General features: G+C 40.2%; 1 protein-coding gene across 1 annotated transcript in view; it reads right to left on the reverse strand.

Moving 5' to 3' along the window:
* Window positions 1-25,437, reverse strand: part of XPO6 (exportin 6) — a 132,509-nt gene that overhangs the window by 70,935 nt on the left and 36,137 nt on the right. Inside the window, exons 2-7 of the mRNA XM_081089547.1 lie at window positions 19,599-19,689; window positions 16,292-16,404; window positions 15,065-15,262; window positions 7,776-7,935; window positions 5,897-5,974; window positions 1,180-1,633 (exon numbers count right to left, since the gene is read on the reverse strand). Coding sequence (XP_080945673.1) covers window positions 1,180-1,633; window positions 5,897-5,974; window positions 7,776-7,935; window positions 15,065-15,262; window positions 16,292-16,404; window positions 19,599-19,689 — 1,094 coding nt within the window. The remainder of the gene's footprint in view (window positions 1-1,179; window positions 1,634-5,896; window positions 5,975-7,775; window positions 7,936-15,064; window positions 15,263-16,291; window positions 16,405-19,598; window positions 19,690-25,437) is intronic.

Genomic DNA, 25,437 nt, shown 5'->3' on the forward strand with positions numbered 1-25,437 from the left:
CTTAACACAAGCCAGAAAAAATATAAAATAGTGTTTGAATACTAATACCTTTGAATTTATATACAAAGCTATTTCCAAATAATAAATAAAACATATTACCATACCATTTTCTGAATTTTTCTGTGATTATACAGAGAAATTTTATACAAAGCTTGCTTACCATGAAGCAAACCCATTTTTTAAATTTTAAAATTGCTTAATTTAAAAAGCACTAAAATTGTCTTAACTTTAGGCACTTTATATTGTTAATTATTTTAAGGAAAAGGAAATGGATTAACTCTGCATAGCTTAATAATAAAAAAAAAGCCAAGGAAAATTAATTAAAATATTAACTATGGCTGCCAGGCAATCTATACATATTTACTAATTCAACACAATTTATCTGCTTGGAAGTTTCTGAACAGTCAACATGATGCTGTTAATATAAGTTTCAATTTTCCCTCTTGTTTTCATCCCGCAGTAGCATCATATTAATGAAAGTTGTAAGACAGAGAAATGACATTGTCTACAAGGGAAATAAATGAGGCCATGCCTCAGAGTACTGTGACGGAATCCTCTTTTAGGCACTTAGGAAAGGCTAGATTATTTTAGACTCCATTCAAAAGGACAATAACAAACAAACACAGGTATGCCCACATTAGCCTGTGCCCACATCAACATCTCTCCTTTCTTTCAGGAAAACTTGCCATCTGTGAAACTGACAATATGACAACATTCCTATACACTGGCTGATGTCCACTTGGGAAAAGTCAAATAGTAAAAACTGACAAGCCACACCAAGTGAGAAAGGAGATTGTAACTCCTGTACCTCCACGGACCTCCTCTCCTGTCCTTGGCTACGCATGAGCAGCAGTCTCGGTTCCTGCACCACCTCAGACCTGCAGGCAAATAGTGAGGAAGAGGGGGGAAGGCGGGTGGAAGGGAGGACAGGAGATGGATGGGGGAAAAGACAACAAGCCTACACAATTCACAATCACTTTTCAAACTCACCTCATTTCCCTTAACCACCCTAGCCCTTCCAGCTAAGCCTAGACTTACTGGTACACACCTACCTTTCTGTTCCTGTCCAGGAGCCCCAAATTCTGAAACCAAAGAGGATTACAGACACCATGCAGAACACTGTGATAACCAGTAAGGCCCTCTCGCAGGGCAGGCCGACTTCACACCTGTTTTCATTACCTCTCATCAAGTTCTTCTAGCCTGCTCTTGACCGTGTGGGCATTGTTATCCTTGGTGATTTTCTGCAGGAGGTAGAAAGTCTGCTGGAACATACGCAGTAAGTACTCCTCAAATTCCATAGGCACACAGTTCTTGGACATGAGTTCATTGATGCAGGACATGGCCAGGACCCCAAGCCGGCCGCGTTCCTGACCCAACACACAGTTCTGACTGCTGCCGTTAACTGATGCCATCTTTCTGGCCCGGATGTCACAGCCAAAGCGCGCAAAGTGGAAGATGGTAGTAAGGAGGGATGGGGTGATGCTGGCAGACAGAGGAATCCAACTGAAGAGATGGGCCAGGCACTCCAAGGCCAGGGAACAGATATACTCACTCTCCACATCGAGGATGGGGATTGGCTGATTCAACAGTTTGGCTGAACTAGGACTCTGCAACAGGTTACTCAGTAAGTCACCTGAAAATACAAAAGGCTTTTAAAAAGATCTATGCTATCAAATCTCTTACAAACCAATTTAAGTAATTCTTCAAACAAACAAACAAACAAACAAACAAAAGCAAGCATTACTCTAAATCAGGAGTTCTCAAAGTTTGGTCCAGGGACCCATGAATGTTTAAAATAATGCTGCTCCTCTCAGTAAATGTTTTTTTATTTGTTCTGGAAAACATATTTATTTTTTATTAAAATATATCTGGTTTATATATAATGAGTTTATCAGTTCTTTTTAATGAACTGATAAAAATTGTAAATTTTCTGTTTTAGTATCAATAGATATAACTCACAAAGCTTTCTGAGGACCTCAATAATTTTAAGAGTAACGGAGTCCCTAAAGGGTTAGGGTGGGAAAAATGGGTAAAAGAAGCCAAAAGGTACAAATTTCCAGTTATAAAATAAATGAGCCCTGAAGATGTAGTGTGCAGCATGGTGATTACAGCTGACAATACTGTACTGCCTATGTGAAAGTTGCTGAGAGAGATCTTAAAGTTCTCATCTAAAAAAAAAAAAAAAAATTATGGATGTTATCTTATTATGGTGATCATTTCACAATATATACATATACCAAATCATTATGTTGTACACCTAAAACTAACAATGTTATAGATACCAATTATATCTCAATTTTAAATAAAAAGAGTAAAGTGGCCCAGAGACCAAAAATGTGAGAATTACTGGGCTAGGCCAGGTAGGTCTGTGGATCTGCACCATCAGCATCTCTGGGAACTTATCAGAAAGTATAAATTATCAAGCGCCACCCTACACACACCTACTGATGTAGAACCAGAAGGAATAAAACCCAGTACAAGCTCTCTAGGTGATTCTTATATTTGCTTAATTTTTGAGAAGCACTGGACTAATAAAATCATGTAAAATGAAATGAGGGGGATCTATAAAAAGATTTTGGAAAAGACAGAAGAAAAGTATTCAAAACTATAAGAAGAATATTTTCCTGAAGATGTGACTACATAAAATAAAAGGACTTATTCTGCCCTTCCCAAGAGTGATAAAGAGTAATCAATATTAAAAACTTTAGGATTAAGGGAGAAATGTAGGCAGAAGAAACACATATACAAAGAAGAAAACACCCATTCAGACTCCTCCACAGTAATATTCGAAGCCAGAAAACAGTGATGCAGTGTCTCCAAGTTCTGGGGCAAAGAATGACTTAACCTGAAGTTCTCCTTTGAGTATAAAGGAAGATGACATTTTCTCAAACATGCGAAAACTCAGATAATAAATATACTGCCCATAAGTTCTCCTTGAGAGGATACTGAACAATGAAAACTTGCATATAAAGTGATAAAAGTAAAGAATTAAGGAATTGAGAAGTGTGGCAAAGTGACTAACGCAAGCACTGAATTAAATATAGAATCAAGACTAAACAAACACTGGAGTTTTAGAAGGGTGCCCTAACTTTCTCATCTTTCACAAGCAAGTCTAAATATATGGCCTAAAATTAAAACATGTACTAAGAAACTAGTTTTTGTGCCCTGACTGGGAACTGAACCCACAACCTTTTGGTGTACTGGACCAGCCAGGCAAATCTATTTTTCTTAACCTTAAAAGTATCTCTTTGCTCTAGCTGGTTTGGCTCAGTAAGTAGAGTGTCGGCCTTTGGACTGAAGAGTCCTGGCTTCGATTCTGGTCAAGGGCACATGCTTGGGTTGTGGGCTCAAACCCCAGTAGGGGGCGTGCAGGAGGTAGCCAGATCAGTGATTCTCTCACATCACTGATGTTTCTATCTCTCTCTCCCTTCTCCCTTCCTCTCTGAAATCAATAAAAATATTTTTATTTTTAAAAATTATCTTTTACAAACTAATATTCCTTGTGGAAAAAGCATCTCAAGGTCAGCAATTCCTTCCATTTAATACCTGTTAAATTCCAACTAAAATTCATTTTTTGTGTGTGTGTGGTTTTTTTAAAAATATATTTTATTGATTTTTTTTACAGAGAGGAAGGGAGAGGGATAGAGAGTTAGAAACATCGATGAGAGAGAAACATCAATCAGCTGCCTCCTGCACACCCCCTCCCCTGCCCACAGTCTCAATTTATTTTGCTTTTTCTCAAATACTAAAATTCAAGACTTCAAAAAAAATTTAATAGTGTCTAAGAGACAACTTTCAAGAAATACACACCATGTTTTTAGGTTTTATTTATATGGAAATGTCAAATTAGTTCATATTTTATTTTCCCTAACCTCATACACAAAACCTAGGCAAGACATAAAGGGCAAACATTATTTTTTATTTATATTATTTGATATTCCCCAACCTGGGCTCCAAAAATTAAGTCTATCAAAGTATAAACTGAGTTTTAGCTTGGAATGTACCTGAACAAAGCCAACTAAAACACAAATATTTTGGTAGTGGAAAAGCATCACAGAAAAACAAGTTTTTCTGGAATATGCCTGATGCTGTTAACTTTAACTGGATGGCAAGTAAGCTAGGATTCAACTATCTAAAAACAAATCTAATTCAAAAGAACTAATCTTTGCAAACCATTATTTAAGTGAAATGACACATTTTAAGATTAGCTAAATTGCAGGACACTCCAAGGGATTTATTCATCAAATCAAATCTCTGTATCATTTGCAATTTTTTCTTCAGTCATTCAAATATTGCAAAATATAAATCTGGTAAGTCACCTCAAACATTCATTCACCTTGAAAATGAAGGTTTGCCACAAAGTACAAATAAAGTTCAATTTTCTGTGGGCTTTTAATATATTCTAGGCCTCTGTAATAGATTTTAATCTAAGAAGTATGATAAATAACTCTAAACATGTTTTTTTTACTTTTTTTTAATCCTCACTGAGAATATTTTTTCCATTGATTTTTCAGAGTGAAAGGGGGGGGAGGGAGGGGGGAGGGGAGAGAGAGAGAGAAACATAGAAACATCGATGTGAGAGAGACACATCAACTGGTTGCCTCCCACACTCGCCCTGACCCGGGCTTGGTTGAACCTGCAACCAAGGTAGATGCCCTTGACCTGGCATCAAACCCACAATCCTTTGGCCTGTGGGCCAACGCTGTAACCACTGAGCAAAACTGACCAGGGCATTTTTTTAGTGTTTACTTTTATTTATTTTTTTTATTGGTTTTAGAGAGAGGGAGGAAGGAAGGGAGGGAAGGAAATATCAATCAGTTGGGTTGCCTCCTGCATGCGCCCCAACCAGGGATCGAACCCACAGCCTGGATATGTGCCTTGACAGGGAAGTGAACCTATCACCAATGATGCTCCAACCAACTGAGCCACACGGACCAGTAAACTCTGAACAGTCCCCAAAATTTCATGATATATTTTCAATTCTCTAGTAACTGCAAGAATTTCAACTTCCACATATTAACAAAAGGTTACGTGAAACAACATGGGCTGAGAGATGTCTGATTTCAACATCACATTTCCTTGGGGTAGAGGAGAAAGATGTGGAAATATTTCTCATTAGCCACAGCAACCTTTACAGTAGAGGAAGAAATATGTGCCAATTCACAGGATGCAGTCTACTTGAAAAGCATTTGTGATTATTTAGTGTAAACAAAAGCATTTAGAAACTAAAAGTTCCAGCTCAGACGCAATTTCCTCTTTCCACCCATCCTTGAAAGTAGCCATTTTTAGGTGAACTGCACCCTGACTTTTGAAACAGCTATTAGTGTAACTGTAGACAATAACTAACTACAGTAAACTATTTCATGACCACTGCAAATATGCCCATGCTTTATCAAATTATTCTGACCTGACGTCAAGTCAAAGCTGATTACCGCACACTGGTCTTCATGAGCCCAGTGGGGAAGAAAGCACTCGCACGTACCCGTCCCCTCCTTCCGCCTCTGCCACAAACAGCGACGCCTGCAGAACTACAAAGCCGACCCATCAGGCCCATGCATGAGCCACACAGCCATGATAAGTGAGAAAAAGGGGAAAACAAACCAGGAGGATCAGAGATATAAGCTGAAGGGGATGGAAGTGGGTGACAGAAGATCAAAGATGCCATCTTCCTGATGGGCAAGGAAGAAACAAAACATGTCATTCTAAGTAGTATACTAGGAAGTAAGAGTGAGTACTTAAGAGGAACTAAGAAAGCTACTCAGAAAACATCGACAAAAAGGCCAAAAATAGACTAATGAAGAGTCAGCATCTGGATCTGGCATAAATAAGCAGTTGCTACCCTGCTGAGACCCTCCACTGCATTTAAAAAGAACACCATGTGGTGGGTAGACCATACCACTTTCTCCTGAGGTTGGGGATGGTGGCGGGGTGGCGGCAGTAACGCTGTGTTTGTCCCAGACAGACTCCAAGATACCTATACCAAGAAAGGGAAACTGAGTTTAAGAGAAAAATAAAGTCCAACATGTGCAAATCAGATTTAGAAAAACACTTTATTGACATCTTTGATCAAACATCAATGTCTAAAAATCCCTCTCAACCGTATGTGTAACTACTTCTTGGACAGCACCACTTGGATATTCCAAACTCAATTTACCTTCCCGCCACAAGCCTGCCTCCTCTTACCTTCCTCACCCACTAAATCCACACAATCTCAGCATCTGGCCTCTGTTCTCCCATCTTACCTCACCCCCACCGCACACACCAGGCTTCATCACGCTGCACTACTTGCTGTCCCTTCCACTTGTCCTTCCCTTTCTCAACCTCTGACCTGCTCCCTCCCCCACAATCCCAACTTGACCTTTACACCAGACTAATGGCTACCTCTCTGGTCCTCAGAATTCCACTCAGCTCATCTCCTCCAAGGAGTCTTCCTGTCTGTTAGGTTTTGCCTGCACATAAAACACACCTCTACTATAACTCTTAATGCAGTTTTTTAACGGTCTTCCTACCCTAATGAAGTAAACATTACTAGAGGGCAGGGACTGTGTTTCATTCCTCTTTGCTTCTCCTTATAGAACCCGGTACCTATTATGATCACAAAAGTTTCTGAAAATATTTTGTTCCCAAAATATTTAATATTAAGGGATGGATAAACTTTGAAAATATCATGCTAAGTAAAAAAAGCCAGACACAAAAGGTCACATATTGTATGATTCCATTTTATGCAAAGTCCAATTAGAAAAATCCATAGAGACAGACAGTGGGTTGAGGGAAGAAGCATTGTAAATGTTCTGGAATGTCCCATATAGTGTGATATCTACAAAAAGTGGACGTAAAGATATCAGACACAGTCCCTAACTCTAGAAATTTAACATTTAGTCAGGGGTGGCAATAAGTGCTTTGAATGAAAGCTCTGAGGGTTTGGTTTCTGCCTAGAAATCTGGGGAGGGATGTGGGCAAATAACAAGATTACTTTTGATCAAGCATCCTTATAACCAACTTTAAGAGCCCACTGCATGCTAAGCACCTTTGTAACACATACAAAAGAAAAAAGTTCCTAGGCATCCAAGAGACCTGGATAGAGAAGCTGAAGACAACACTAGATTTCCAAGCAAGCCCAGGCTCCTGGCACCTCTCAGCCTGCACCTCCTAACAAGCAGGCCCACTGGCAGCACAGTGGTCACCGCCCTCCTGACTCAGGGTGCTGCACTGTCTTCCTCCCTCCTGTCTCACTTGGCAGTTTGCTTTCTGTTTAGTCTTACTCTCCACTGTCATGGGGCTCCAATCAAACAGAAAAGATGGCAAAGAAAATGCTACATACAAACACAACCTAACACACATGGTGCTGTTACACACTTTGTCTGTCTCACTTCTCCCACACAGAATTTGAAATTTTCTATCTTCCTACTCCTCCAACTTCTCCTGATTTTAAATACAAATTATTTTCAATCGAGTGTTCGCCACCCACTTTACTTAGGATACAGTAATCAGCATTTCAATCCCATTCCGATGGCCTGGTCTATACCGCATTCATCGCAGTAAGAGTGAGCACCAATCACTGGAAGACTTTTAAGAAAAGTAGGTTAGAAACATTTTTTGAGTCTACCAAGTGCGAGACACTGGACTGGTGCTGGGAATATAGCACCACATTCTTTCTGTATTGATGCTCAGACTCAGTAACAGCTAAAACAACTGCTCAAATATGCTGAGAGCCAGGGCCTGAGCTCTGGTCCTCTGAAGGCAGGCCTCTGACATTGGGCACCACCTGTGCTCACCTGTCAGTAGGCCAAGCACTGTCTGCACCTGGTCCAGCAGCAGCTTCCGCAACTCCTCTTTCCGAGCCACACTGAGGTCCTCACGGGGACAAGCCAGCTCTTCTGAAGTTGTTTTCAACATGATCAGCCCAAGGGGGGTTGTCACAGGGGACTGAATCAACTGCCAGGAAAAGGTAAGTTCTGAGAAAACTGTTTAAGGTCTGAGTAATAATAAACCTGCAAAGTACCCCTGCATGTTTAATCATACATAAATAGGTTGCATAAATCAAAGGTTTAGAAAAATGACTTAACCATTCAAAATATATTCCCATCTTATTTTAAATAAAAAATGCTAATATCATAAACCTAAAAATGACAACAATGCTCCCTTACACCTACCATGACGATTTTTATACATGTCTAGATTTTAAACACAGACTTGGTTACTTTGTCCAAATTTATTAGTTATTAACACATATGTACACCAACTTGTGATACCTTTTTAACATTCAAGTGTTAAGTCAACTTTACAATTCTAAACTTTGTATGCTTCGTGCAAATTCAAGATTAAACACGTGGCAGGCAGAAACATTGCATATACACCATTACACTAAGAATACAGCTATAACTTCACAAATACTATGCAGCAAGTCACTTTTTCTAGCACCTACAATATCCACTGTACCATAATAAAGTTTCCTTAAACATGAAACAGAAAAAAAGTAACACCTTCAATAGCATAGCACTACTTATCTCTTTCTAATCAATTTCACAAAATTCAAAGCATTACTATTACACTTTTTTAGTTTCCAGAATTGGTAAAAGAAAATGAGTTGCCACTAAAATTCTTTGTTTGGCTATATGCTACAATCTATAAAAGAGCAAACAACTTAAGGAATACTTGACCATTTTCTAAATCATAATTAACTTTAAATGTAGTTCATGCTCTGATACAAATAAATACTTTACTCAATCAACAAAATATAAGCCTTAGTGAAGAGAAGGACAAGATGAACTGCACACAGATAGAATGTATATTCCCCACTTCAAGAAATCTAGGGCAGACTTCCAGTCAAGATGGCAGCGTCAATAAACACCATATTCGCATCCTCCCACAACCATTTCAAAATTACAACTAAACTACAGAACCTTCATTCAGAACCACCTGAAATCTAGCTGAATGGAAGTCCTACAATTAAGGATTCAAAGAAGAAGCCACATCGAGACTGGTAGGAGTAGGGGTGGAGACATAGAACAGGCTGGTCACACACATGTGGTGATAAAAATCAGAAGGGATATCTCAGCTGTGGAGCAAGGAGTACCAACCCCACAGCAGGCCTAGGCTTCTAGTGCTGGGAAGAGAAGTCCCCCTAACTTCTAGCTATACAAACCTGGGGAAATTAAGACTGAGTGAGCCTAGCTGGTTTGGCTCAGTGGATAGAGTGTCGGCCTGCGGACTGAAGGGTTTCAGGTTCGATTCCGGTCAAGGGCATGTACCTTGGTTGCGGGCACATCCCCAATAGGGGGTGTGCAGGAGGCAGCTGATCGATGTTTCTCTCTCATCGATGTTTCTAACTCTCTATTCCTTTCCCTTCCTCTCTGTAAAAAAATTCAATAAAATATATTTAAAAAAAAAAAGACTGAGTGAGACACAGGCTGCTGGAGTCCCAGGCAGTTCCTCTTAAAGGGCCTGCACGTGGACTTACTCAAACTCACTCTTTCTGCACTCCAGCACTGGGGCAGCAGCTGGAAAGGCACCAGGGACATAAGGGGAGGAACTGAAGTATCTGGCATCAGGCAAGAGCTAGGGGGACAGCTTTCCCCCAGACACAAGAGTTGGCAGAGGTCACTGTTCCTCTGATGCTCAATGAACTTAGGGGAAGAGTACATGAACTTAGAGAGAACTTCAGTAGCATAAAAAAGGACATGGAAACCATAAAAAAGGACATGGAAACCATAAAAAAGGACAGTGAGAAATGAAGGCTACACTAACTGAAATTAAGAATAAGTTACAGGGAATTGACAATAGAGTAGATGAAACCAAGAATCAAATCAGCAATTTGGAATACAAGGAAGCAAAACACACCTAATCAGAACAGCAAAAAGAATCCAAAAAACTAGCCGGGCGCGGTGGCGTGCGCCTGCAGTCCCAGCTACTCGGGAGGCTGAGGCTGGAGGATCGCTTGAGCCCAGGAGTTCTGGGCTGTAGTGCGCTATGCTGATCAGGTGTCCGGTGACCTCCTGGGAACGGGGGGCCACCAGGTTGCCTAAGGAGGGGTGAACCGACCCAGGTCGGAGACGGAGCAGGTCAAAGCTCCCATGCTGATCAGTAGTGGGATCATGCCTGTGAATAGCCACTGTACTCCAGCCTGGGCAACATAGCGAGACCCTGTCTCTTAGGGAAAAACAAAAAAAAATCCAAAAAACTAGTATAGAAGATAGTATAAGGAGTCTCTGGGACAACTTCAAGCATACCAACATTGACATCATGGGAGTGCCAGAAGAAGAAGACAGAGAGCAAGAAATTGAAAACCTACTTTTAAAAATGACAGAAGGAAATAGACATAAAAGTCCAGGAAGTGCAGAGCATTCCAAACAAGATGAACCCAAAGAGGCCCACACCAAAATACATCATAATTAAAATGCAAAAGGTTAAAGACAAAAAGAGTATCTTGTCTGGCCAGTGGTTAGAGTGTTGGCCCACGCAAACCGAAGGGTCATGGTTGGATTCCCCATCAGGGGTACAAACCTGGGTTGCAAGTTCACTCCCTGGCCATGGTCGGGGCACATGCGGGAGGAAACCAATCAATGTGTATCTCTTACATCAATGTTTCTCTCTCTTTGTCTCTCTCTCCCTTCCCTCTCCCTCTCCTTTACCCTCTCTCACCCTCTCTCCCTTTCACTATCTCTAAAAATCAGTGAGGAAAAGATATCCTCGGGTGAGGATTCAAGAAAATTTTTAAAGAAATTAAAAGCAGCAAGAGCAGAACAGTTAGTTACCTACAAGAGAGCTCCCATAATTCTGTCAGTTGATTCCTCAACAGAAATTTTGCAGGACAGAAGGGAATTCAAGAAATATTCAAAGTGATGAAAAGCAAGGACTTACAACCAAGATTACTCTACCCAGCAAAGCTATCATTTAGAATCAAAGGACAGATAGCTTCCCAAACAAGGAAAAGCTAATGGACTTAATCACCACCAAACCAGTATTATATGAAATGTTAAAGGGTCTTCTTTAATAAGAAGAAAAAAAAAGATCAAAAATATGATCAATAAAATAGAAATAAATACATGTCTATCCACAAATGAATGTAAAATAACAACAAAATAAACAAAGAAACAAAATAGAAACAGACTCAGATACAGAGAACATTTTGATAGTTGCCAGATGGGAGGGGCCGAGGCGGGAGTTGGATGAAAAAGGTGAAGGGGATTAAGAAGTACAAATTGGTTGTTACAGAATAGTCATGGGGATGTAAAGTACAGCATAGGGAACATAATCAATAATATTCTAATAATTACGTATGGTGACGGATACAAGATTTATCAGGATGATTGCTTAGTTATATAATGTCTAATCACTGGGTGTACACTTGAAATTAATATAATATTGTACATCAACTGAATAATAAAAATGATTTAAAGAAAGAAATATAGGACACTTTCCTTTGCCTTGAAAACAACTCTTCCCTTTGCAGACCAAGGAAAAGCACTCAAATTATGGAAACTTTAATAAATTCAACTGCTCTCAGGAACAGCATTATGTAAAACCAGTAGCAATTAATGACATATTAAAAATGCTCTCTAGTCCTGGCCAGTGTGGCTCAGGTGGTTGGGTGTCGTCATGTGCACCACAAGGCTGTCAGTTCTATTCCTAATAGGAGCACATGCCCAGGTTTCAGGCTTGATCCCCAACACAGGGCATGTAGGAGGTAGCCGATAGATATTTCATTTTTACATAGATATTTCTCTCCCCCTTCCTCTCTCTCTAAAAATCAATTTTAAAAACCTTTTTAAAAAAGTATACTGTCGGGAGGCCAGGGGATTGTCAACAGTGGGGGGAAAAAAGGAGACATATGTAATGCCCTTTGTAATACTTTAAGCAATAAAACTAAAAAAAAAAAAAAAAAAGTATACTGTCAACCATTTTTTTTTTTTTAATGCTCTCTATTGGTGACAGATGGAAACTAGACTTTTGGTAGTGAGCATGCAGTAGAGTATACAGATATCAAGTTCTAATGTTGTCAATCTGAAATTTATGTGATTAAACCAATGTTACCTCATCTTTTTAATAAGCTCTCTATTAAATCAGTTCTCTTGAATGCTAAAACTTCAAGTACATCCTCCAAGTTTTCTCTTCATTTTCCGCAAGTTTGGACTATTTCTAACACCAACTTAAATTCAGATAATGCAGTGGTGAGTTGGGGGACAGAAAATCCTCATCTAACAATTTTTCCTCCAATAAAGTAGAACTGACCCTTCGTAAGCACCTCTTTCCATTTGGGTTATTCTTCTGTATTTTACAAGATTTCCATTATTTCCCCCTTTCACTTCTTTCTTTTTTTCTATCTCGTGTCTCTATTTTCCCTCAAAACTTCAACCTTACTCTTTCAGCTGGGAATGACTTGTACAACCAAAATTCCATTTGGCAATACACTTTTCTATAGATATGAAATGCTTCTGTGCTCCCTAGAAATAAATCCCTACAATATGGAAAATGTTATCTTAAAGCCCTCCTTTTTTCATCATTGAAAGAAGGGAAGACAGGCAAGAAACAGGATGAAAATGAAAGTTATTCGTTACTTGAAAGAACAATCGGGGAGAAAAGGCAATTCTTTTCCTATGCTGCTTGCTCCTAAATTATCTGGCCCAGCACAGTGGCCACAGATCCAGCTCCACAGATTTCAGGAACCTGAAGAATAGACTAGAAAGGTGTAGTATGTATGCTAGTGCATGGCAGGGATAGGGGAGAGGTTCAGGGAGGTTGTCAGTAAGTTTTGACTAACTACTTCTTTCTCAGTTGCCTAGAAAGGGTACAACCAATGCACAGAACTGCAAGTATCCTCTGGGGCCCTGAATCAACTCCTCCCTAATCACTGGGTGTACACCTGAAATTAATATAATATTGTATGTCAACTGAAAAATAAAAATGATGGTGGCATAAATTGCATAGATGTTTCAGCCAACTGTCAGAGTTTTAAAAGATTTTTTTTTTTAATTTAAAAACTATGCAACCCAGACTGCAAGCAGACCATGATGGAACTGAGTCCAAAAAGCCTTTCAGATGGCTTAATCAAAGAATCATGTCATGATGAAGTTGATTCCAGAACCAATTTGGTCTTGTTTACCAATACCTGAAGAAAAGGTGCACTTTATTATCATTATTAGAAATGTCAGCAATTGAGCACCAATCATTCTTGACATGGTTTTCATGCCACTGACTGGTTCTCATGGATAAATAAGCAGCAGAGAATAAAACTTGAAAAGATTTTAAAGCTCACTTAGTCCAAAATACTAAAATGATGAAAAAAATAGAACCAGAGGCATGAACGAATCTCAGAGGGAAGGGGGGAGGAGGGGACAGGAAGAGATTAACCAAAAACTTATATGCATATATGCATTACCTATGGACACAGACAAAAGGGAGTTGAAGGCCTGGGGCAGGGAGGGAATCAGGTTGAAGGAGGCAAAGGGAAACATCTGTAATACTCTCAACAATAAAGTTTTTCAAAATAAAAAAAAAAATAAAGAAGTAAAATGTTTCCAGCAGTATCACATGATTCAGTTGAACATCATAAAGAATTTAAAAAGTCCTAGCTAGTTTGGCTCAGTGAATACAGCATCGGTCTGCAGACTGAAGGGTCCTGGGTTCAATTCCAGTAAGAGTACATGCCCAGCCCTAACCAGTTGGCTCAGTGGACAGAGCGTCGGCCTGCGGACTGAAAGGTCCCAGGTTCGATTCCGGTCAAGGGCATGTACCTTGGTTGTGGGCACATCCCCAGTAGGAGGTGTGCAGGAGGCAGCTGATCGATGTTTCTCTCTCATCGATGTTTCTAACTCTCTATCCCTCTCCCTTCCTCTCTGTAAAAAATCAATAAAATATACTTTTTTAAAAAGAGTACATATCCAGGTTACAGGCTCGATCCCTAGTAGGGGACGTGCAAGAGTCAGCCTATCAATGATTCTCTCTCATCATTAACGTTTTTATCTCTCTATTCCTCTCCCTTCCTCTCTGAAATCAATAAAAATCTATTTAAAATAAATAAACAAATATTAATTAAATGTTTCCAGCTGTATCACATGATTCAGATGAACATCAGCTCCCTCTTGGCTTAGGTCCCCTCTAGTCATTCCCTGATGACTTCCAATCCTGACATGTATGTAGTAAGACCTCTTTCCTGAACCCCAGATCCACATTTCCTAATGTCTCACAAGATATATACTGAAGGAACAAACAAATTTTAAGTGTCTATTCTCCCAAACTAAATTTACCATCTACCAAAATTCATTCCTTTGTTCTTCATCCCTGGCCTGGAAAATTTACTACTTAAGCCTGAAATCTGGAAAACATCCTAGATTCCTCCCTTCCCTGACCCTCACCACCCACTGACCAAAGCTTTTTCACTCTGTCTCCTAAGTGCCTCGCCTCTATCCAGGCAGGCCTCTCTGCTTGGCTCAGATTCTCCTTGTCTCACTCAGACTTGGCAAACAGCAGCCTTACTGGCCACCTTCACTGCAGCCCCTCTGAATCCACACTCCACACGATTGCTAAAGTTATCACTCCAACATAAAAATGTGCCATTTTCTCCCTTCTCCAAACTCGTCATTGAGCCAGGCCCGTCCTGGGCTGGCCCCTGCCCATCAATCTATCCTCTTACGCTGAACACTACCTCTCATCTCACCACCAGCAACAAGGTACTTCAGCACCTTGAATCTAAATGCGATGCCGCCACTGCACGCTGCACATACTTCCACTTCAGTAATTGCCATATTGTTGGATAATTACTGTTAGCACAGCTATCTCCCTATCAAATTATGGCTCTGAAGGCCTCATCCTTGCACTCCAATACCTGGCACAGTACCTCACAGGCTTTTAAATATTTGCTGAACAAAATTTCACAAGAGGTTAACAAAGCAATTGGGTTTCCCACACCCTTCTCCACTGCACCTCTCAACAATACAAAATTAAGTGAATTTATCACTACTGTAGCTCCAAAATGCTAATCTTAAAACTCCTCTTTAAGAAAGGAAATAATCATTTCTACAAACAAAGTATATACAAGATAAAGTTTCCTCAGATACGTCCTTACCTGTAAAATGTTAGTAAAAAAGTCATGATAGAACATGGGCCAATCCTGACGGCCAATATCAACAATAACTTTGCAGAGCTTGTTGCGGACAAAGTAAGGGAAGGTTTTGTGGTGAGCCAGAAGGAGCTTGGGTAGGCAGCTACGGATTTCCATCTTATCCTGAGAGGGGACGCCAAGCCACATTTTATTGATCAGATTCTGAAAAACAAATATACATCCTGAAGTTAGCCATCTATACAGAAAAATAACTGATTTTCATCCAATGGTTAGCTGTATCACCTCAAACAAGCAATCCTGATTGTAAACAAAAGTTTGGAGCAATGCAATGTTGCAATAAGAGTGATAAAAATATTCAAATCCTATAAAACAACAATTCCATTCCTGGAAAGATCTGCTAAATAATTTAATGGAAATAAAAAAGCTGTATGTGTAAAAACTATCTATTACATGGCTGTCTCTAACGGCTACCACAAAATAATGACAGAAACAACTTATGTTCAAAAACAGAAGAATGGCTTGGTGAACAATGGTATAACCACTTACAGAAATATTATATAAAGACAAGGGAGGGACCATAAATATAAAGTGGCATGAGCAATACGATTATTATAATTGTTTTTTTTTTAAGTGTATATAGAAAGACAAAAATGGGAAGCGAGTTGATTAAATGAAAATTTTTGTGCTTAGGACGAGAATATTCTGGGTATCATCCCTCCTCCCAAACTTTAATTATCTTTTTCTAAATGATAACGTGGTGACCTAGCTGATTTAGCTCAGTGGATAGAGTGTTGGCCTGTGGACTGAAGGATCTTGGGTTCAATTCACATGCCCAGATTACGGGCATGATCCCCAGTAGGGGGTCGTGCAGGAGGTAGCCAATCAGTGATTCTCTCTCATCATTGATGTTTGTATCTCTCTCTCCCTCTCCCTTCCTTTCTGAAAACAATAAAAAAAAATTTTTTTAAAATGATAACATGGAAGGAAAGTTATATACTACCACAAAGGACCTACCTACCCGACCCCATCTTACCTTTCTGGTGTCAAAGACAGAACCATGCCCCCAGCACACCAGACACCTTGATAATGGCAGCAAGTGGAGAAGCCCCTGAGTGAAGTTACCACTGTTTCCCAGCCATCTGCACATCAAAGCTAAAGTCTCGTGCCAATGACATGGCAATGTGACTACAAATGCTTTTCAAAACAGTATAGAATTATCTGACAACTTACCTCAAAAACCGTCAAACTGTACATCATTACATAGTCATTCCTAGTGCTGGAGAGAAAGTACAGGCAGAATCTCCAGGCTCCTACTTGCTGGGCAAAGTTATTAAGAAGCTCCTCTGGAAAAGTTAAATAGCAACAAAAGAAGGCTATGAAAATATATAAAATTAATACAAGGCTGGGCTGTCTTATTTTTTAAAAATGTGCCACCCTCTACATATGCTAATGTTGTCAAAACCAACTACAAAATCCAGCTTATTTTTCAACACAGAAAGGACAGATCATATTTTTCCAACTCTGAGATGACCATGAGCACTGCCAGTGTATTCAGGCATTTTAAAGTCAGTAAGCTTGCAATAGGCACTTTTTTCAGCAGAGAAACTTTAATTGTTCAAGTTCTTACTTAACCTAATGTGTGGATAGACAGTTATAAGAGTATCATTTCACCTTATAAATGATGGCTAATTGCTAACATCTTTCCTCTGGGGCAGGAGATATATCTATGGTGTCTCTGAATAATTATAAGGGCAGTGTTTACTAACATACATTTCATTTTCAAAATGGAGCTATCAGCTGTTTTGGAGATACCTTGTATATATCTCCCCACCACTCACTCACACTGTTCACACACACACACACAAAATGCTGGCTAGAGAAGTAGGAAAAAATTATAAACAAAGAATAGACAAAAATGCAAGTGAATGCAAGATGGCTAATTCTCTTCATTTGGTTTAGTTTTATTTTTAACTACCAGCCAAAAAAGTAAAAAAGAGTAGCAATCATGGGAGATGCCAAGAACAGCCCTGTCCACATCAAATCAGTTAGAAATGGTTTCCTCCTCCTCGGGCTGCGGTAGCATCATCCAGGACCACAGACAGCAAGCATTACAAGTCTATCACCATGTTTCTGCACATGCTGCCCTCAGTCACCTTAACCTGCTGTACTGGTCATGAAATGTAACAGGAAAAGGCAACAACCCTGAGAGATTCTACGAAACCCTTGGAAAAGCAGGAAGCACAGCAGCCCGTTCTAATCCTAAAGTCACTGCTCTGCTAGACCCTAGGACTTAGGCTACATGCACGAAGGCAGGCTCATTACAAATTCCATAAAAGGAAGCTGATGACCTGTTCTTATAATCAAATAAAAATTCCTATGAATCCCAGAGGTCAAGTCAAACTGAAGAGAATGAGCTCTGGCTGGAAATGAGGAACTCAGGGTTCTGTTCTAGAACTTGCCACTAAATCACTGAGTCTGATCCCTAGAGAATTGCTGCTCCTCTATGATGCTTCAGGTTTGTCTCTCAAGGTTCCCTACTGACAGCTCTCTCTCTAGAGCACTAATAACACACCTTTGGTAGGGAGTGGGCAGCGCCTTTCTCCCACCCAGCTAGGTGCACCTTTAGTTCATTCTAAGATATCAAAAAGGAAACAAGTGGTTCCAGCCCACATTGGAATGAAGCTGAACTAAGACACACCCGCTCTATAGAACCAAACCCCCGATTCCTCTCACCTTTCATTTAAATTAGACATTGATAGCATCTGGTTATTTAATTAAGATTAGAATACAAACATGTTCCAAAGGTTCTACTTTTCATTCATGAATGCTGAAGGTGAGCAATATTTGCTTTGCAAACCAAAAATCAATAGAAAAACCAAAAGCAATTCAAGTATGAGTGAAATGAAAAACAGATTTCAGAGAAATTAGTATTGAACTATAGTAGACTGTATAAGGGAAAGATCCTTTACCTTCTTTGGTAAAAATCACCAGTGATGTTTTCACTATAAAGTACTTTAATAGCATAAAAGTAACAGGGATCACTCTGGGGGCAGGAGGAGGGTCGGGCTAACTGCGTAATACGAGAGGATCTAGGGAAGCAAGCAAAGTGAATCCTTCAAGCCAAATGCCTTCTCAGCTGCTGGGCTCAGCTTCTGTCAGTACTCCTTGTTTAGAAATGCTCTGGTTCTCTAATCCTCAGAAAAGAAAGGGCAAGCCCAAAAGAGAACACCAAGTTTAAAATTAAGAGATAAAAAGTTAGCATCTACCAGGAGCTGACGTGATGCTCAAAGGATGCAAAGGGAAATGGGCTCTAGTCAAAGCCGTACTGGCGACCTCGAAATCCAAACTCCAATCAAGCTTTGGACAAAAGGCGGAACTCAACCATAATCAGCCATAACACTTAACTTGTCAACGTGTCAGAGAAGCCTAATGGGACAGAGAAATGGGCCGCCACAGAATTCCACATAAAGACCTCCACGGAGGTAAAAGCAATGAATGTAAGGTCAGTACAAACATCCAAGGGAAAAACCCTTTAAGTTTGAATAGAGAAAAATTTTTCATTTTCAAGTTCAGGGTTTAACTGAGGCCTGGGAGGAAAAAGGATTATACTTTGACCATAGAGCAACATGTCCCTGAGACAGAGATCTGATATCTGTATACACTTCTAGTTTAAAGTACACTTTAAAGAATATTGTTCATGTCAATGAATATAAAATCAAAAAGGTTCTAAAAGGCACTGAGGTTCCCTAAAAAACTGAGGTAAATACCTACACCTCTCTGTTGTCTGAAGTCTTCATTCATAAAAACTTGCAGAAAGGGTGGGATAACAGAAATAAGGAAATGGAGATAAGGAAAAAGAAGCAAGAAGCCCCCAGAGGTAAGACCAGTTTAAGGATCTCTGGGCACTAGATGAGGTTTAGATTAGACATCTACACACCAAAAATTTGTTCGCTTTAACATTTCTTTGAATTTTTTTTAAATTAATACATACAGGCTTCTTATAAAGTTCAACACTGCTAAAATCAAGGACAAAGCAGGAGGAGGGTTTTCCCAGACTTTATCAAAAGAAAGAAAAATCCATCACTGTGGATTACCGGGGGGCTCCATGAACTATACTAGTACATAGCCCTTGCAGCTAGATTTGCAGACCTCACTGGCCACCAACCAGCAGAACCAGAGCCAAAAGAACAAGAACTTAAGGCAGTGATGGCGAACCTGTGACATGCGTGTCAGAGGTGACACACGAACTCATTTTTTTGGTTGATTTTTCTGTTAAATGGCATTTAAATATATAAAATAAATATCAAAAATATAAATCTTTGTTTTACTATGGTTGCAAATATCAAAAAATTTCTATATGTGACACAGCACCAGAGTTAAGTTAGGGTTTTTCAAAATGCTGACACGCCGAGCTCAAAAGGTTCGCCATCACTGACTTAAGGAGTAACATTCAGGCTTCACAAGCCAAGGCTACCAACTCTCCCTCCCCACTGGGGCTTTTCCATTACAAATGACTACAACTCAACACTTCACTTACCTATCTCACGTTTTCTCTCATTGGTTGTACAGTCATGAAAAAACTCTGTCATCAGACTTTCCAATGCCCTGAGGGAGGTTTCTTCAGATGCCTAACAAAAGAATTCGAAAAAATAAAATCAATAAACAGTAACTTTAGTTCTACTGTGCCTCAGTTTCTTCCAGGTCACATTCAACAGCAATAGCAATTTACTTCTTGAAAACATCTTGGTTCAACATTCTTCAAATATATGGTATAAGCCAGAAAAACAAGGGAACTTTCCAACTGGCTTGAAACCAAAGGTTTTAGTATACTCCATAAATTCATGCTACAGTGCAATTGGTTTTCAATTATTTATGCTAATAAAAAAAGCAAATCATTCAAAATTTAATTCTGGAAACACATTGAAAGCAAATTAACAGCCCACGGCCCTGACTGAATAGGCAGTGTTAAGACATTCAGGGAGAAGGTTAGGGTTCCCTATAGACTACGCTCCATGTCTGCATAACCTGGATTCAGAGAAATTGTAGTTAAACTGCTACATGAATTCTTGGGGTTTTGCAGGTGCTTCAATTCAAGAGTCACACATCCTGTCAACTCTCAATCTCACATGAGCAGCCAACAGAGATTAAGGTGCAGTAAGAGCCAAGCTGAGCAGGAACTCAAAATTAGAGAGCACCTCCAATCACAGACCCACAGAGAGAGCCAGACTCTCAGCAAAGCGGCTTGGGTGGAGAATGGGAGGAGAGGGCTCAAGACTCCAAAGTTCGCCCACCCCCTCTTTCAAACCCACTTCCTCTTCTCTCGCACCAGTTGCAGCAGCAGAATTTGAGTCAACACTTCTTCACACAGCCCATCTGCAAAAAGTGAGCATTCCCACACCACTTCTGAATCCTCACTGGCATTAATCTTCCCAGAGATAATCAAGAGCCAACAGCAGTTCTGGTTGCTTAATTCTCTCTTAATTCCCATCTTCCCACCCACCTTCCCCCTACTTCATTTCCCACATCCTCTCCATTGCAGGGGTCCTCAAACTACAGCCCGCGGGCCACATGCAAATACAAATATTGTATTTGTTCCCGTTTTGTTTTTTTACTTCAAAATAAGATATGTGCAGTGTGCATAGGAATTTGTTCATAGTTTTATTTTTTAAACTATAGTCCAGCCCTCCAACGGTCTGAGGGACAGTGAACTGGCCCCCTGTTTTAAAAAGTTTGAGGACTCCTGGCCCAGAGAGTAAAAGCTGACTTAGAAAAACTACGCTTTAAAAGAAGTCAATATTCAAATGTGTTATGTATCAAACTGTAATATTACTAGAGGCCTCCACTTGGTAACTGACTTTTCAGGAGACTGGAGAACTTGGGCCATCTCCCTGGATAAACCAGCACATCTTACAATGAGTACTTACAATGAGTACTAATTACCGAAGCTAAATCAGGCTTGCACCAGCCCATCTACATCAACTGGCACATGTGAGCACACAACACAGTACACGAGAGCCACGTTCAAGCAGTGTCAGGCATGCTGTCCCTCTCCTGCTGCGGTCATGATCTGATGGCTGTGCAATGACACCTGAACTTTGACATGCTAAGTGATGACAAGAATTTTCTCATCTGAATTTTATAAAATATCCTTAGATTGCAAGTTAAACTGAAAAGCTTCACAATTTTCTCAAATGTAGAAATAACTAGAACGCAAGACTAAAGACTGCAATCTTTTTAACCCATTTCATGTCTTGGGTGTGTTTTTTTTCTTTATTGATTAAGGTATTACATATGTGTCCTTATCCCCCCCTTGACCCCCAACCGCCTGGGTTGTTTTTTTATATATATTTTTATTGATTTTAGAGAGAGGAAGGGAGAGGGATAGAGAGATAGAAACATTGATGAGAAACATCAATCAGCTTCCTCCTGCACGCCCCCTACTGGGAATCGAGCCTGCAACCAAGGTACATGCCCTTGACAAAAATTGAACCCGGAACCCTTCAGTCCGCAGGCCAAGGCTTTATCCACTGAGCCAAATCAGTTAGGTCCCATTTCAGGTTTTTGTGGTGATCAAACCAGCCTCATTGATGGCTATGTAATGACAACTGACTTTCAAAGTAAATGTTATAAATTCAACTTTCGCCGAAACCGGTTTGGCTCAGTGAATAGAGCTTCGGCCTGCGGACTGAAGGGTCCCGGGTTCGATTCCGGTCAAGGGCATGTACCTGGGTTGCGGGCATATCCCCAGTAGGAGATGTGCAGGAGGCAGCTGATCAATGTTTCTCTCTCATCGATGTTTCTAACTCTCTATCTCTCTCCCTTCCTCTCTGTAAAAAAATCAATAAAATATATTTAAAAAAAAAAAATTCAACTTTCCAAAATGAGTTTACATATTAAAAAAAATGTTTGGTCTGTTTCATAAATTGATTTGGTGCACCATTTCATTTGAAAAAAGGAATTAGCTATTTTTAAAAAAGTTTATGGGAATATTTAAAAGAATCAAGGAAAATCTCACATGTCAAAGTAACTTACTGACAAAAAATAAAAATAAATATAACTCGAGATACTTGTTGACCTGAAGTCAGTATTCAGTTAAATAGCTCTTCTGGAGCCAAATGGAGTCCTGAAAACTAAGGACACATCTTCCAATGGCACCTGCTCCACAACTTCTTCTCACAGTGATCGTTTTAGAGTAGATCCTGGGGAAGACCTGCGCTCGTCACATTCAGGTAACCCCACCTCCAAGGTTTATTTCATACTGGTTCTTAAGGCACAAGTTTGTGCACTTGACAACTACTGGTCCTGCATTAAAAGGCTGTTGGGGCAAGTTCCTCACAATCTTCCCAAAGAAGCCAACTCTCTCTCTACTCCCATCCAGCCTACCCTCCCTGCTCCAACCCAAAAGAGCTAGCATTCCAGCAGAAAGCAGAAAGACAAAAGTATCCACAAGGGTCACAGGATGGATGCTCCCACCAAATGATGGATCATGGAAAAGGAAACTGTAACCAAATCTGGTGTTTCTCAACTAAAACAAATAATGTGCTATTTGCATTTCAATCATGGTCTATAACTGCAATACTAATAACCTACCCCAGTAGGTCTTATGAGGATCAAATGAAATGATCTATGAAAGCTCTAGCAGCGGTTCTCAACCTGTGGGTCACGAACAATGAAAATACATCCTGCATATCAGATATTTACATTATGATTCATAACAGTAGCAACATTACAGTGATGAAGTAACAACGAAAATAATTTTATGGTTGGGTCACAACATGAGGAACTATATTAAAGGGTCGCAGCATTAGGAAGGTTGAGAACCTAAGGAATGGTCTAATTCCTAGCTATGGCTGCTATCATTTTTATTTGGTTTTAGATAACAAATGAACATAGACCGAAACACAACAACAGAAGTGGTCAGAACTACTTTGAAACTGGAGGTTCATGCCCTCGGGCTGCAGGGCTTTTCCAACTGGATTTCAAAATGAAACTTCGTAAGGAAAGGAGGCTGAGACGTTGCCAAGGTCAACAATCAAAATAGAGATGTAAAAACAAAAAACATGTTCAAGACACACAACTGGTTGAAGGATAGTAGAAAATTCTCCCCATTTGGCAAGAAGGCTGTTCAAGCAGGTGGTGAAGCCAGAATTCACACTGCACGTGGTTAAGGAATTAATAGCAATTAAAGATGTGGTCCTATTCCCCAGACTACACTTTCAAGTAATAACGGGATAAAGATCACAAAACAAAGAACAAGTGCCATGCCATGGGAAGAAGAAGAGGCTTCAATTCCCAGGGCTACTCAAACACTGCCCTGACAAGCTCACGAAGAGTACTGAGGACTCCATACACCCGACTGCTTCCCAGAACTTGAAGAACTAAGGTCAGATAAGATTAGCCTCAAAACAAGTCAGACATTCATGCAAAAAAATTCCACTTGGATTATAGACAGAAAATTTGAGAGGTAAAACAACAAAGTTTCTGAAAGAGAACATAGAACATCTTCATGACCCTGGGGTAGGAAAACTCTATAACCAAATCTGAACAGGACATATAAAAGCACTAAACACAAAGGAAAAGACTGATAAATCTAAACGTTCATCGCTCAGTGACTGAGCGTCAACCTAGGAACCAGGATGTCATGGTTCCATTCCCGGTTAGGGCATGGCCCAGATTGCGGGCTCAACCCCCAGTAGGGGGCGTGCAGGAGGCAGCCAATCGATTCTCTCACCACTGATGGGTGTTTTTTTCTACCTCTCTCTCCCTCTCCCTTCCTCTCTGAAATAAAAATATATTTTTTTAAAAATGTTCATCAGATGGCACAACAAATAGTTCCACCAAATGGGAGAAGATCTTTTCAATACAGACAACAGAGAACTCCCATCAGTGTGCAGCACATCCTGGAATAACATTCTTTGTTCAACATGGTTTTGTTAAAACATTGCCAAGATGGATTAGTAACTTCACTCTAGTTTATATCAACTAGCCTGTGGTAAAACAGGTTTCTTTATACAGTGTTTCACTTAAAGTCACAGAATCTATGAAAGAGATCAAGTGAAGACTTCAAATCAATAAGGAAAAGACAAATAACTCAATATTTTTGACAGGCAAATAGTTATAAAAGGGTATTCAAAAGGCCTATACATAACGTAAGTGCTAAACCTCACTAGTCATCAGGGAAATTCAAATTGAAAACAACAAGACAGTGCTACTCATCCACAAAAGGCTAAAATTCAAGACAGTCACAAGTGTTAGTAAGGATGGTGAGCAACTATAATGTGCATATACTGCTCCTGGCAGGAGAAAACACTCATTTACCCACGTTGGAAAACCATTTTGCAGCTGAGCACATACATGCTCTTTAACTGCAATTCTATTCCTTGATAACACATCCAACAGAAATTTGTATATCACCACCACCACCACCACCCGCCAAAAAAGGGGGGAAAGTGCACAAATGTTCACAGCAGGCACCGTTACTCAGGATATCCAAAGAAGTCAAAAGAGCCCTAGCTGATTTGGCTCAGTGGATAAAGTGGCGGCCCTTGGATTAAAGGGTCCTGGGTTCGATTCTGGTCAAGGTCACATACTTCCCCTGCAGGCTCGATCCCTAGCCCAGGGCCATGTGCGGGAGGCAACCAATCGATGTGTCTCTCTCACATCGATGTTTCTCTGTCTCTTCCACTCTCTTTCTAAGAAAAAATAAAAAAATTAAAAAGAAGTCAAAAGAATCTAAATGTCCATCACAAGTGGAATCCTATCTAATAAAAGAGTAATATGCAAATTGACCATCACTCCAACACACAAGATGGCCATAAGATGGCCTGCAGGGAAGGGCAGTTGTGGGCGATAAGGCCAGCAGGGGAGGGCAGTTGGGAGGGACCAGGCCTGAAAGGGAGGGCATTGGGGGAAACCAGGCCTGCAGGGGAGGACAGTTAGGGGTGACCAGGCCAGCAGGGGAGGGTAGTTAGAGGCAATCAAGCCAAGAGGGAAGCAGTTAGGCGTCTATCAAGCTGGCAGGGGAGTGGTTAGGGGCAATCAGGCAGGCAGGCAGGCGAGCGGTTGGGAGCCAGCAATCCTGGATTGTGAGAGGGGTCCCAGATTGGAGAGGGTGCAGGCGGGGCTGAGGGACACCCCCCCTTCGCCGTGTATGAATTTTTGCACCGGGCCTCTAGTGGATATATAAATTATGGCTTATTCACCAGAATACTATAAGACAACAAGAATGAATGAATACTGCTATATGCGATAACATGGATGAATTTCACAAACACACTGTTCAATGAAAAGAAGACAAAACATTCTTCATTATTCATTTGTTAATTTTCAAAAATAAGCAAAACAAATCTATGGTGGTATAATCAGAACAGTGGTTA

This window comes from Myotis nattereri (genome assembly GCF_964212035.1).
Source record: "Myotis nattereri genome assembly, chromosome: 4".
NCBI classification, from domain to species: domain Eukaryota; kingdom Metazoa; phylum Chordata; class Mammalia; order Chiroptera; family Vespertilionidae; genus Myotis; species Myotis nattereri.